The 13,407-nt window shown below is 39.8% G+C and overlaps 2 protein-coding genes across 3 annotated transcripts; one reads left to right on the top strand and one right to left on the bottom strand.

Moving 5' to 3' along the window:
* Positions 1-510: 510 nt before the first annotated feature.
* On the top strand, positions 511-5,490 carry ctsk (cathepsin K). Its single transcript, XM_030781323.1, has 8 exons — positions 511-599; positions 1,465-1,591; positions 2,308-2,430; positions 2,989-3,141; positions 3,864-4,082; positions 4,338-4,503; positions 4,623-4,731; positions 4,920-5,490. Exons 2-8 carry the CDS (start codon positions 1,466-1,468, stop codon positions 5,017-5,019), a joined length of 996 nt encoding a protein of 331 aa, XP_030637183.1. The 5' UTR covers positions 511-599; position 1,465; the 3' UTR covers positions 5,020-5,490.
* Positions 5,491-7,566: 2,076 nt separating this feature from the next.
* Positions 7,567-11,933, bottom strand: ethe1 (ETHE1 persulfide dioxygenase). Of its 2 annotated transcripts, none has more exons than XM_030782185.1 (7): positions 11,460-11,933; positions 10,573-10,717; positions 10,135-10,283; positions 9,011-9,140; positions 8,742-8,831; positions 8,471-8,587; positions 7,567-8,045 (listed from the first exon to the last, which is right to left on the bottom strand). In XM_030782185.1, exons 1-7 carry the CDS (start codon positions 11,649-11,651, stop codon positions 7,999-8,001), a joined length of 870 nt encoding a protein of 289 aa, XP_030638045.1. In that variant the 5' UTR covers positions 11,652-11,933; the 3' UTR covers positions 7,567-7,998. The 2 variants fall into 2 exon arrangements, 1 of the variants encoding a protein (XP_030638045.1); XR_004025545.1 differs by having other exon boundaries at positions 7,936-8,045; positions 8,471-8,590; positions 8,744-8,831.
* Positions 11,934-13,407: the final 1,474 nt, after the last annotated feature.

The raw sequence follows: 13,407 nt of genomic DNA, 5'->3' as shown, positions 1-13,407 counted from the left end.
CCCAAACACAAAAGTTCATTTAAGCTACTTGAAAACATCGTACAAACTCACTGCTTTGACGGAATCAAACAACTGTTAGTAAAGTAACCCACGTTCAGTGAGTACGAACTCACAGTGAGTACGAAGACAATAGGCAGATTAAAAGTTTCAAATACCAGTACTTCAACTCACGGTAAATTTGTGAAATTGCACTCAGAGTTCAAGTAACTAGATTCAGACAAGGCTAGTTTGAATAACGTTTTGAGGTGACATTTTGAAAAATAGATTTTACAATGATAGCTGATGTGCGACAATTTAAACCCGTCATAATCACTTACTCAACTTTTATTAAATTCGCTGCAGGTACAAAAACAATAGTTACTGATTTGTACTGGTTTTCCAGCGCAATTGTAATCTGACACCTGACATCATCTGGTTGCTGGGAAGTCTGAGTGATCCCAGATGAAAATTTCGCGTCAGCGTTTTTTTTTTTTTTTTTTTTTTTTTTATCCAGTGCACTTCCTCAAAATACTTGGATATAATAGTCTGTCGCCGACCTAGTTTCGAAAACAGGAGGACGCGAAGGACATAGTTTGGGATCCCACCGACCTAGAATTAAGGTAAAGTTCCTTGGTTCTGAGGACTATAGGTCTTGAGTCAGAGTTTTAAGAATGGGGCGTTCGTGGGGAAAAAGTTTGTGCAACGTGATTCTTTTTGTGTGAGAGGGGACAAGATATTTGTCTGTTTTAGTTTCGCTTTTTTCATGCTTCACTATCGTATGTATTCGCGCTATACTAGTCTTACGATAAGCTAAAGGTCACAAGTGGTTTTTTGGATTGTAGTCATAACACTTTAGACCACAATTCCGTATATTTTCGCTGGGAGACGTTCTATGAAGTTAATCATTGACACGTCAATAAATTAGTTTAAATGATAACATGAAATCGTTTACCTTCATTTCCTAGAGTCTACATTAGAGCAACTTTGAAACACAGGAGTGCTCCGGCAATGGAGGAAAAAGTTTATCAGTCAGAGAAACCTTGACTCACTTCCAGTTTTTCTAATGCACTGTGAAATGTAATAGTTGAATTAAACATGTGTTGTCAAGGTTAACTAATGCTAAAGTAGTTGCATTTGTTTGATTGACTCAAGGTGGTAGGTTTGCTTAATTATTTTCATGGTAAATTAACTAATGGATTTTACTGTGTATTGGGTGAGATTTCCCCCTTTCATTCTCTTTTTTAAAGTCCAACAAATTGAAATAGGCCTTTTTCTTAGGTTTGACGCCCTCCAGTCAAACTCAAGCCAGATGCTTCAGTATCTAATCTTAGTTCCAGCTTGTGTCCTACGTTTGAATAATGGAAGAGCAAAGTAGCCTACTGTGTTTCCCACAAGAATCTGGGAGTTTGCGTTACCTGTTGCACTGATAGAAACCTTTGAATCCTTTCTGCATTCTTTTGTTTCTTTGTTTGTTTGTTTGTGTAGAATGCATTTGTGTGTTGGTGTACTGCTGCTTGTGGGGTCAGTTCTGGCCCATTCGCTGGATAACCTTTCCCTGGATGCAGCCTGGGAGGGGTGGAAGAACACTCACAAGAAGGAATACAATGGCCTGGTAAGTTCTATCAAAGTAAGAGAAACTGCAGAGTTATGCTTCACTGCTTCAATTTAGAGGGGAACAGATGTCGTCATTGCTGCTTTCAGGCAAAATCAAAGCGGCCCACAGCATGAAGGCATACACAGGCATTTGGGGTCAAAGTATTTCTCACTAAATATTTATGGAGGTCACTGTAAACCTATTCCGTCAGGAGCCCATGTTCAGTTGCTCCAGTGCTGGTTTTGCGTAGCGTTACTGTGGGAGAGGGCCTTGACTGTGTTTACTGTAACTGATTAGAAAACCAGAGAGTGAAGAGTTTCATTATGTTTCAAACGTGGAATATTCTTACTGCTTTCGATAGAATCCATGGACCAAAAAAAAAAAACCAAAACAAAAAACAAAAAAAAAACTATAATTTGTCAGTAGAACATCATTGATTGTATGAGCCTTCGTTGGTTTCCACTGGAGTAACCCCAGTCACATATACGTGGGGCATTCCTCTAAAGGGTGTAAATTGAGGACTGAACTGTTGGCTTAATGTTTTGGTTTACTCCTCTTGTTTTACTCAACCGTCAGCAAATATATCAAAATACATAAATTCACCATGTTTTTGCAATTATACCTGTTTTTTTGGTGGTTTATCCGAATAAGGGCAGTAGCATAGATGCCTTTTTGATGTGTGTGTGTGTGTGTGTGTGTGTGTGTGTGTGTGTGTGTGTGCGTGTGTGTGGTAGGACGAGGAGGCAATTCGTAGGACCATTTGGGAGAAGAACATGATGCTGATTGAAGCTCATAATAAAGAGTATGAGCTGGGAATCCACTCCTATGAACTGGGCATGAATCATTTGGGTGACATGGTAAGAGTTTTGTTTTTCTTACTCATATTATGTAAGAGAATGGGGGGGATCTGTTCATACCCTCTCAGGTGTTCCATTGTTTTGACCTGTAATACTTCTTTTGATGCAGGAAAAACTATCTGTTGAATGGCTTAACAGTATTTGTGGTAAATCTGTGAAGTTGCTAATGCAATGGTTAACAAGCGTCTGAAACAGGAGACAGTTCATTTCAATGTGTTTGTGATGTATGAGGTCAGGTGATTTCTTGGTAAACACAACTTCCCACAGTGGGGAGGATTCTTGGAGAATGTGAACAACTGATAAAAGATACCTACTAAAGATATCTACTTACTTTTTAAAGCTGTGTGTGTGTCTACATGTACTAGTAATCTGACTCCTACCCCACACTTGGAGACATTTGAGATTTAAAGAAGAAATTCTAATGTTGCGTGTGAAATCCAATTCTTTTTGACTTTTCTCCATTTAAAGTTTAAACACAAAGGACAATTTTGGGAGCTGTTGCTGGTGTTCTGTATACGTGAATAATTTGTCACTATGCTCACGTTTGTCTTGTCCCAGACATCAGAGGAAGTAGCGCTGAAGCTGGCTGGCCTCATGTTGCCATTGAATAAAGATCGTAACAACACGTACATTCCCGAAGACTCACTGAAGAGACTCCCCAAATCCATCGACTACCGCAAACTGGGCTATGTCACGTCAGTCAAAAACCAGGTGAGAGGAGACATGTATGGAAAACTGTGTCCCTGCAAAGTTAGCACTCAGCTAACACAGCTGAAGTTCACACTAATAAATCCTTTTATTTTATAAGTACTGGAATGCCTTTGTTTGTTTGTTTGTTCTGGTTATGTAAACAGAGTATTAATTGCAGTATGCTTGCACACGCATGCTCGAAATTAAGCGCACAGTGAACTAGGGGCTTTTAGACATCCATATATTAGATGGAGACTAATTCGTTTCCTGGGCTGTGGATGCACACTGCTTTATTTAAACTCATCTGTCACAGATGGTTTACTTTCTTGTATAAGACTTGAAAAGAGATGTAGAAAGGGAGAAATGGGGGACAAGAAATGAAAAGGAAAAAAAAAAAGAATGGTGTAAAAGCTCCACCTTGTGGTGGAAAGGACAACTGAACAGCATGTCACACCCAACACATGTTAGAAACAGCTTAACCAAGCTCTAGGTTTTAAGTATTTAAGGATCTAATTACATGTTTTTAAAAAAAATATGGGAACTGATATCATTTGCAAGGAACCAAAATCATTCGAAGAGTGAACAGTGGTCTTTCTAATGCCTCCTGAAATTTTTTTTTTTTTTTTTTTTTTTGCGGTTTCTGCTTTGGTTGACTCTTGGGTTGCGTGACCTTGTAAAGTGTGTGACTTTTAAAAACACATATGGCAGGATGATCACTAGTGTCTAATGGCTTTGTTTCTCAGGGGTCCTGTGGCTCTTGCTGGGCCTTCAGCTCTGCAGGTGCTCTGGAGGGTCAGCTTTTTAAGACTAAGGGCCAACTAGTTGACCTCAGCCCTCAGAACCTGGTCGACTGTGTCAAAGAGAACTATGGCTGCGGAGGTGGCTACATGACCAACGCCTTCAACTACGTGAAACAAAACGGAGGCATCGACTCAGAGTCCGCCTACCCCTACGTGGGACAGGTTGGATCCTAAACGTCTAACATTGTCTAATTTATGACGTCCCCAGTTAGCAGTATAAGCACGATTTTAGAATGGCGGTTTTACAAGGCCAAGTTCTACGGGGCCTAAATTTGTATATTTTGTCTGAGGGAGTTCTAAAAGCCCGCCTTGTGTAAAGTTCAAATATATTACCAAAAGATTTGAGATGCTAATAAGGTCACCAGTTCCCTGAATAATAAAGGGTCTATCTCTGTGTGGAACTGATCTCTCCTGCAGGACCAGCAATGCGCCTACAGTGCATCTGGAAAGGCGGCAGAATGCCGTGGCTACAAAGAAGTGCCGGAAGGTAACGAGCGGGCGCTTGCCTCAGCGTTGGTCAAGGCTGGCCCGGTGTCTATTGGCATCGATGCCACTCTGTCCACTTTCCAGTTCTACAAGAGAGGTGGGTGTTTCTCTGATTCTCTGGAATGTATCACACACACAGTGAGTTTTGTTGTTGCTGTGTGCACTCAGTCATATTTGTTCAAGTGTATAAAGTGTTTCGTTTTATCCCCCCCATAGGTGTGTATTATGACCGCAACTGCAATCAAGAAGACATCAATCATGCGGTTCTCTTAGTGGGCTACGGCGTCACAACCAAAGGGAAAAAGTACTGGATCGTCAAGAACAGGTGAGCTTTGTAAACATGTGCTGAGAGAGGAAGGCAGTAGTACAACAATTGCAGAGTTTTTTATCTAGTGCATTTTTAGTTTAAGTGCCAGTTATGCATGTTGCCTTGCAGTGTGTTCACAGTGAAATTAAGTATGTTTTTCATTTCTTATCTCTCTCTTATCCTCTTTTTGTTTCTTTTTCCTGAAGCTGGGGTGAGGATTGGGGAAACCAAGGTTACATTTACATGGCACGAAACCGCGGCAACCTCTGTGGCATTGCCAACCTTGCCAGCTTTCCCATCATGTAAGTGGTGAATGCAGGACGGCCTTTGAAGGACTTTAAGGGAAACCACAAAAATACTTCTGGCTTTTGCCAAATCTCCCAGGGGCTGAATGTGTCTGCCTTTGATACACTGCAATTGGATTTTAACGTTTTTTTTGTTCGTCTTTGGAAAACACTTTGTACTTTCTGCATTTAAAAGTAAGATTTGGTGGAAGACCTGGTTCAGAATGATTGCTAATTTTATGGACTTTTGTGAAAGATACAGTGCTGATGTATTTATGATCAATTCCAGTTTACAGCTGCTTTTGTGCAACATATGGATGTTGTCAAATGGTGTTGGTCCATATGTTGGTTTTTTTACATCTCCAGCTTTCTCATGCTATCTGTACCACTTCATTTAGTTCTGTGTGTTATTCGATAAGATTCCCCTGGTGGGGATCCCCCATCCCAGGAACAGTTCTGTTTTGTCCAAGCAATGGAATGTTGCTTGAAGTTGTTTTGTTTTTGTATTTGTGTTTGCTTTTTTTAATCACACTGAATAAAATGTTAAAAACATATATGTATATATATATATATATATATTTTTTTTCATCTTTCACCCCATTAAGTTTACTTTTTTAGTCAGTTAAACAAAACACTCAGAGACAATAAATATTTTATACATCACAAGAATGAAGAAATTAGCTATTATCACATTTAGAATAGGAAGCATAAGACACATGTAACTTATTTACAAATAACCACCAGAAACATCAAAAGATGGTGTTTTATACTCATTTCAATAAATGAAATTTCACAGCCGAGAGTAATCAGAGAAAAAAAAAAAAAAACTAGTACAACATATTCATTTAAGAGTATGTAACTATATCCAGGTCTCATTCACTTTCTTAATGAAAGACCTTTATAATGTTTTCAGCTCTGTAAAACCTTTCTATCAGTAAAATTTTGTCAGTAAAATATCAGCATGTATAACTAAACTGTTAATCTGCTAGACCTGTGTGAACAATGAGGCCAATATTTCCACACTTGCTCAATCTAAGACACTTTTTTAAAAAATTCTTTGTGGCGGCCAAAGAAAATTTTTGTGTGTGTTTTTTTTTTTACCAGTTCTTCTCGACGATAGCATCATTACATTCATCCCACTCAGTTTGACAGAGCAACCGAAAAACAGAAAAGATTGAATAAAATACAAACTCCTTGCTATAAAGGAAGTTCACGAACGAGATCGAGCTTACGTACCTTACTTCGGACAGCTTCGCGCGGATCGTCAGACTGCTCTGTCATGGAAACGCATGAATCCCAGAGCAGTGTCATAAAAAAGGTCTTTCTGCACGTAAACAAGAATGCCGCCGCCACCACACCTACAGCAGAAATGTGTCTTTATATCTCTCAGGCGCGATACCTGAAAACAGGAAATTATGACAGGCATCTATACATTGCGAGGGTTGTTCTGACATGCCGGTGGAATGCCAGAGAAAACCTCCGTGCTACTGTGAAAGGCTGAGCCTCTCATACTGCTTTGTCACCATTACTAGGAGTCTCCTCAGTGTTTAGTTGCTCCAGTCATATAATGGTCACATGAGTAGGCCATTGATCTCTGGTTCACAAGAGGTCACATAAAGAAGACAGGTAACGCTCGTGTGTCTGAAACGGGCAATTGTGAAAACAGTGCATCATGCCACGCTAACGCAGCAATTTATTTTTCCAGATTGGGAAGTTGTTGGGTAAAGACACATTTTAGTGTTGTTTCGCCAGTGTGCATTATTCCATGTTAATGATATACCAAAGGGTTGATTCTGGCATTCTCAATGTTGGCTAACTTCAACAACCATGTCCAAACTCAGATATAAAGCCAAAAATCCAGACAAGACACCCGATCTGCAAACACACAAACAAGACTTACATGCCTTCTTTGTGTGACATATCTGTGGAGTCATTTCAACATAGTACTTTGTAGTCCCCAAATATGACGGAGAGCATGTACAAAATGTGGTTTCATTTCACTCGATAAGGATGAAAACACCATCAGATTAAAGCTATCTGCACTTTATCCGTGTTGATCTCACTGTTTCCTTTCAAGTCCATAGAGTAGGAGGAAAGAGCCAAACAGACCAAAAAGAAGAAAACAAGGGAGGGAAAAAAAACCCCAAAACATCCCGCTTCCCAAAATCTTTTGGGGCTCACTGTATCTTTCTTGTTTAGAGTCCTGGTTACTTTATTTCACAATCTGTGACAATCACAAAAATACATTGCTTTCTCTATTTTTACACATTAATGCTTGACCTTTTATGTTGTGTATGCAGACAAAATGTGGGGCTTATCAAATTCTAATAAACAGCATTATCTACATGTGTTCAAATGACATGCGGTGAAACATTAGGCTCATAAATGTTATACTGGAAGTTTGTCATGAAGGCTTATTACTTTCACAGAGCTAATTACTGACTTATAACGTAACTGATAAAAGCAGTATAGCCATAAAAAAATTAATAACAGTACTTGATTCACACACAAAAAAAAGAATGCAAAAAAAGAAACATGAACAACAAAAATAATGAGAAAAGACAAGAACCTCATTAAATCAACGCCATTTAATTTTCAGGCTTTACACATTATAGTTAACATTTCGAGTTCATTACTTGGTAATACACGTTGCATTTTATGCTCATTTCATGAAGGCCACTCACTGTTACAAAGGTCAACTCTGATTTCAGATGATTGATGTAGAAATATATAGATAACAGTGCTGTAGTAGACATTTAAGTGCTCTAAAATCGGAACATCAAAGGCAAAAACATTATGAACGAAAGCGCATAATTTTGCATGTTCTACATATACTTCAGTCCTTTACCCTGGTCTATTGTTTGCAACTGGAGAGAATATCTCAAAATCAGTATGATCACACAATCATTAAAACATGGTCTTAGGTTAAGCTTTAAATGAACTGTTCCCTTAGCTGCCCCACAGGGTTTCTAGAAACCTCTTCCAATTAAACGTGTTCGGTTCAAACATCGTGGAGTCCACAAACCAAGTTGGCAGGCACCGCAATATCTGGAAACAACGCAGAGAACGTGAAATGTAGACAAAGCATTTTGAATATAATATCATATACATTTAAAGTGCACACATACTACTATGTGAGTACAGAGAAAAATCTGTGTTTACTCTCCAGGTTTTGGTTCCTAAAACATTTTGATTATTTGGTCTGGCTGTTTGTGTCTTCTTTTTAGCGACCTATATCCAATACCTTGTTTATATTGACAATGCATGTTGGACATAGGTACTGGAATTTTGCATGCTTTTCATGACTGTGTGAATGCCGCCACGAAAATACCAATCAAACAACATCAAAGGCAGGCCCGCATTTATCTTGGTTAAAATCCAAGAACATCAAGAGGACACGGACACTTTTAAGCGATCTAAATGCTTAGCGCAATGCCTGTGGGTTTGGAAAAAATAAGATACAAGGAGCGTACCAATCTTAGCTGGTTTGGGGAGATTAAGGTTCTTCATAATGTCCACAAACTCTTCCACTGATTTTGTCAGCCGTGGGTTAAATTTCTTCTCCTCGTCCACAGTGGACACCATCTGACCTTCAGTGTGTAGAAAAGTTGTTAGTGTCAATTTAAAGAGAGAAAAACAGGACACAACTTTAAAGCAGAACACAAAATGGGAATTTTGGCAGTGAGTGGAATTATGAAGAAGACAATACAGTATAAAGTCTATAGCATCAGCCAAATCATGTACCTTTGTAATCATGTGCAGGGTAGACGAGGCAGTTTCCAGGCAGAGTGAAAATCTTCTTATGAACCGACTCATACAGTCTCTTAGCGCAACCTAAGAGACGGCAAAATTATTCAGTTATGAGCTCACATAATGCGCATTGTGGTAAAAGTTGGGAGGAAAAGCTAATGGGTAAAATTCAAATTAATAACACACAGAACCTCTCAGAACATGAGATTTAAGCTTCAGGTCAAAGTTACGTTTGTGTATGAATGAGTAAGAGTGGCAGAAACCTTGCTGGAAGTCTGTTCTACCACAGCCCCTGATAAGCAAAGCATCCCCAGTAAATGCCATGGACTGGTCGTCAGTGACGTAGGTTACACAGCCATCAGTGTGTCCTGGGGTCTCTCTCACAGTCAGATGCTGAAGAAAAACAAGATGCAGGCACAGAGCGAATGGGATAATTGGGAATGAATCACAATATTTAGGAGTAATTTGAGTTAAAAGAAAGGAGGGCCCTACAGAATGACCGACAAGTAATAACAATCCAAATATATTTACTGTAAGCAAAACTTCATTCTACAACTACATTCCAGTCATTAATGAATCTGTACATCTGTGTATTCTGCACAACTACTCAATGAATATTTACGGGGTTAGGCTTAGGGTTAAACCCTCCAATCCCCTACATGAACGATCTTTGGGCCGGAATTACTAAGAGCACCAACTTCTTCGCGTATGCTGAAAAATACAATACTCAGTCAAACATTCTCCAACCCAAACAAATGAATTGCAACATTCTTTCGATAAAGGACTTTCAACTGACCCGTTTGCATACAGTATTATATTCGATGGATATTGGGACGAGGTTGATCGAACAGAGCAACTGGGCGAATCCACGCATCCGAAAAAGTGAAATTCCGCCCCGAAGTGATGGGCGAGGAACCATAACGCGTGAGGCTAGGAACAAAATCAATTTTAGTTTTGAGATATGCAAAGGCCAAATAGGTTCTCAACTTTGTGCGATTTAATCATGCTGAAGTCTTCTTCTCGATCCGATAACAGTCCGAGCGATCGCGTATCTAGGCAAAGCAGCCTTGTAAATCACATACAACACACAAATCCGTGTATTTGCAAGTCACGTGCCCATTTTTGCGTCTTCTGTCTATTATTTTACTTTTCCCATCCGCGACAATGGACAGTAATGCAGAACGCCCCACACTGCATATTTATTGGGATGCCCACGCCAAAATCCTAAACACGAGCAAGACGAGCAAAGGTCTAGACACCATTTTAGTAAATGATGTCCCTTGATTTACTATGGAATTATACATTTTAAAACGGCAACCAACCACGAGCAAATTTGGCCGTAAGTTGGGGGTAAGTTCAACACTTCCCATGTCCTCCTCACACCTACATGCTTTCCAAAAGTGACACGGTCTCCTTCTGACAGCATGACGTCAGCAGCAGCGCCGCTGTGTTTGGAAATGGCACTCTTTAACCCAAACACTTTCTTCTTCAGCAGTCCTGTACCTGTGATATGGTCGGCATGGCAGTGGGTATTCACTGATGAAACAGAAAGAGAAAATATTCACAGTATTCCGCTGAGAAAGATGATAACACTGAAAAGTAAAAAGAACACTAAAAGATTGTGTCCGACAGCCAAGGGGGAATACTGGAAAGGTCGTAATTGCGTAACTCTGTTACAATAACAAGCTTGCAGTGTTAAGTGTAGTCTTATGATGTACTTTTATATATTAGAAATATATGAGGTCAAAGTACTGTTGCAGGTTTGCTGTGTGATTCACTGATTTGTCTTTTTGTCTCCGAAAAATCAAGTAAGCTGATTGATTACCTGCTAGTTTCAGTTTAAGTCCCAGCTCATCGATAAGCTTAAGATCTCTGTCAACTGTCTCCAGCACAGGGTCTATGAGCACAGCCTCCTTAGTCTCTGTATCTGCCAGCAGGTATGTGTACGTGCTGCTGACAGGCTCAAACAACTGCGCAGAGAACAACAACAAAAAATACATCAGCATGACTCAGACGTATACATTTGTAACGCGTAACGACAATCCATCATTGTCACTCACGATAAGAATTTGACAACTAAAAAAATATCGTGGTAAATGTTATTTTGATTAAAAACCTTGCTGATCTAAAATGACAGGTTAATTAAATATTAGTCTGTCGAAACAGAAACATGTCGACTATGAACTTATCTGACCCCTCAATGGACAACCTACATTTCCTCATCTTGTGCCGCGTTAGCTGGCAAGCTAACTACAGCGGAATTGTAGTCGTCCTTTTAAAGTCAGTGAAATACGATTGCCTACATATAATGTTGCCAAAAGTTAATATATTGGTAGTTCTGGTAGCTGTACTTCATGAAATTATCGGGGAAAAAATACGATGTGATAAATTGTTTTCAACGATACGAAACTGCCAAAACGAACAGGTCAGGGTAAATACAGTTTACATAGCATAGTTTGATATATTATTCTTATAGGCTACATTTTCCGCATTTGAACTAGTAATTCTTGTTTAGTATTTTACACACTAAGTAGTCAACAGCTATGGAAAAAACAACACGGATAATACTCACAAACAAACAAAAGCTAGAAAATGCACGACATGCATACACACATACACATAGGCTATACATACATACATACATATATACATAAACTAGATTTGCAAACCGGTTTGCGACATTCAGCTGTTAGCACGTTAGCACAACTGTACCTGTCTGAATATAACCCCTTTCGACTCCATTCGTGCACAGTAAAGTCGTACTCCTGTACTAAAAAGTAGGGTAGTGTTTTTAATGACGTCGCTCCGTCGAGAGAGGAATGGCACAAAAGGCGATTGTCTGGTCTTCTGATATATCTGCGAGTAAGCCAAAGTCGGCTTCAGTCGTCTTATAATAAGGCTCATTTTTATCAGCGAAATTACACCCCAATCTTGGAAGCCTGACCGGTCGGATTCCTTCTGATGCAGTTCAGGATAGGACAGCCCACAACCGAACTGATAGTGAGATTGCTGTCGTCCTTAACCCCCTTAGACCTGGCGCAATGTATGCCAAAATTCCATAATACAACTATCATTAAGACATTCGATCGTCGGGGTGTAATAAACGAGATATGTATTCCTTGCTGAATAGCCAAAATGCCTTGGTTTATTAGTCGCCTTATCAATTATGTCGCCATGTTAAAGTGAAAAGTTGGAAAGCAGAGGGGCGGTCCATTGCGTGACAGTGTTTCTGCGGCAACAGATGACAGTTGACAGAAGTACTTCCGCATTAGCTACGTGATTAGCGGTTCCCAAACAAATGTGTGATCTATACGTCCTTGATTTTTTTACGTGATACCTGAGTGAGACGTGATAGCGTTGGTTTTTATTGTTATATACACAGTTAGATTCCCCCACGCCCCCACCCAGCATGCTACGTGACTTCTATCGCGTAGCGTAGGGTACAGCTGCCTCCTTAACAGCGCTCCGTAAACATAAGAAACAGACTGTCAAACCGTAAATACATTCAAATTTATTCTTAATTCTTGTTTGTTTACAGCAGTCAGAAGACAGAGTAACAACAACAAACAGTGATAACATTATCAGTTATTGTTGTTGCTGGCCTCACGAATTTTCAAGATCTCGGGGGTTCAAGTAAGGTGACAGTCTGTGGCGCTGTCATGATGACCATGCTGATTATCATTGTCTTTGCCACTGCTGCTATTTTACGTTATGTTTCATAAGTTATTCTGAGTTGTCTCTGTCGTTTCTGTGGGAGATTCTTGCTCTTCATCCTGTAAGAGAACATTAATAGTGACAGCTGTTTTTTGTCGACTTAAAATTACAAACAAACAAACAAAAAAAACCCAAATAAGTACAAATTTAAAAATAAATACAAATAAGAAAGGTTTACACAAACATCCTAGTATTCATAATCCTCTGGTAAGGGCACACACCGACACAGCAGTCTTTGAATTTAGTTGAAAGCTTTTACTATCGTCTTTAAAAATCTCATAGCTTGCTGCATGCATTTTCAAGCCTTATCTGTTTTTATTTCCACGCTACCTGTATGTACTGGTTTAGCCACTGAAGAAGTTTTGACACGCGTGTGTAGACGCCTGGTTTATTAGGCCGACCACAACCTTCTCCCCAGCTTACCACTCCTGCCAGTCTCCAGTCTCGATCTGATGTCTCACATACCAGTGGACCTCCACTGTCACCCTGAAGACCATGGAAAATCAATTTACTTGGTACTTTACGTGATACAAATATGAAGAATTGTGAAGATGAAGAAGACCATAGAGCAAACAAAACCCCCAAAAATGCCCCCTCCCCCTCCCCGACAAACCTGACATGAGTCTACCCCACCCTCCATAACGCCAGCACAAAGCATTCTGGGAGTAAGGTAAGAGCCATAGACTGAGGGCCTAGAGCAGGTGGACTGATCAATCACGTGGACCCGAGCCTGCCTCAGGAGTGGGGATACAGAGCCTGATGTGTGGGTGTGTGTGTATATACACATACATACATACATACATACACACACACACACACACACACACATATATATAGAGAGAGAGTGAGAGAGAGAGAGAGAGAGAGTTTTGGAGAAATAAAGCGTTACAGAAATAAGACTAGCATTTAATACATCATATTTTTCAGATTTCCAGGGAACTATAGG

This window comes from Chanos chanos, chromosome 8 (genome assembly GCF_902362185.1).
Source record: "Chanos chanos chromosome 8, fChaCha1.1, whole genome shotgun sequence".
Classification (NCBI taxonomy): Eukaryota; Metazoa; Chordata; class Actinopteri; order Gonorynchiformes; family Chanidae; genus Chanos; species Chanos chanos.
The sequence above is the reverse complement of the archived record's forward strand: the minus strand, read 5'-3'. Positions and strand labels throughout refer to the sequence as shown.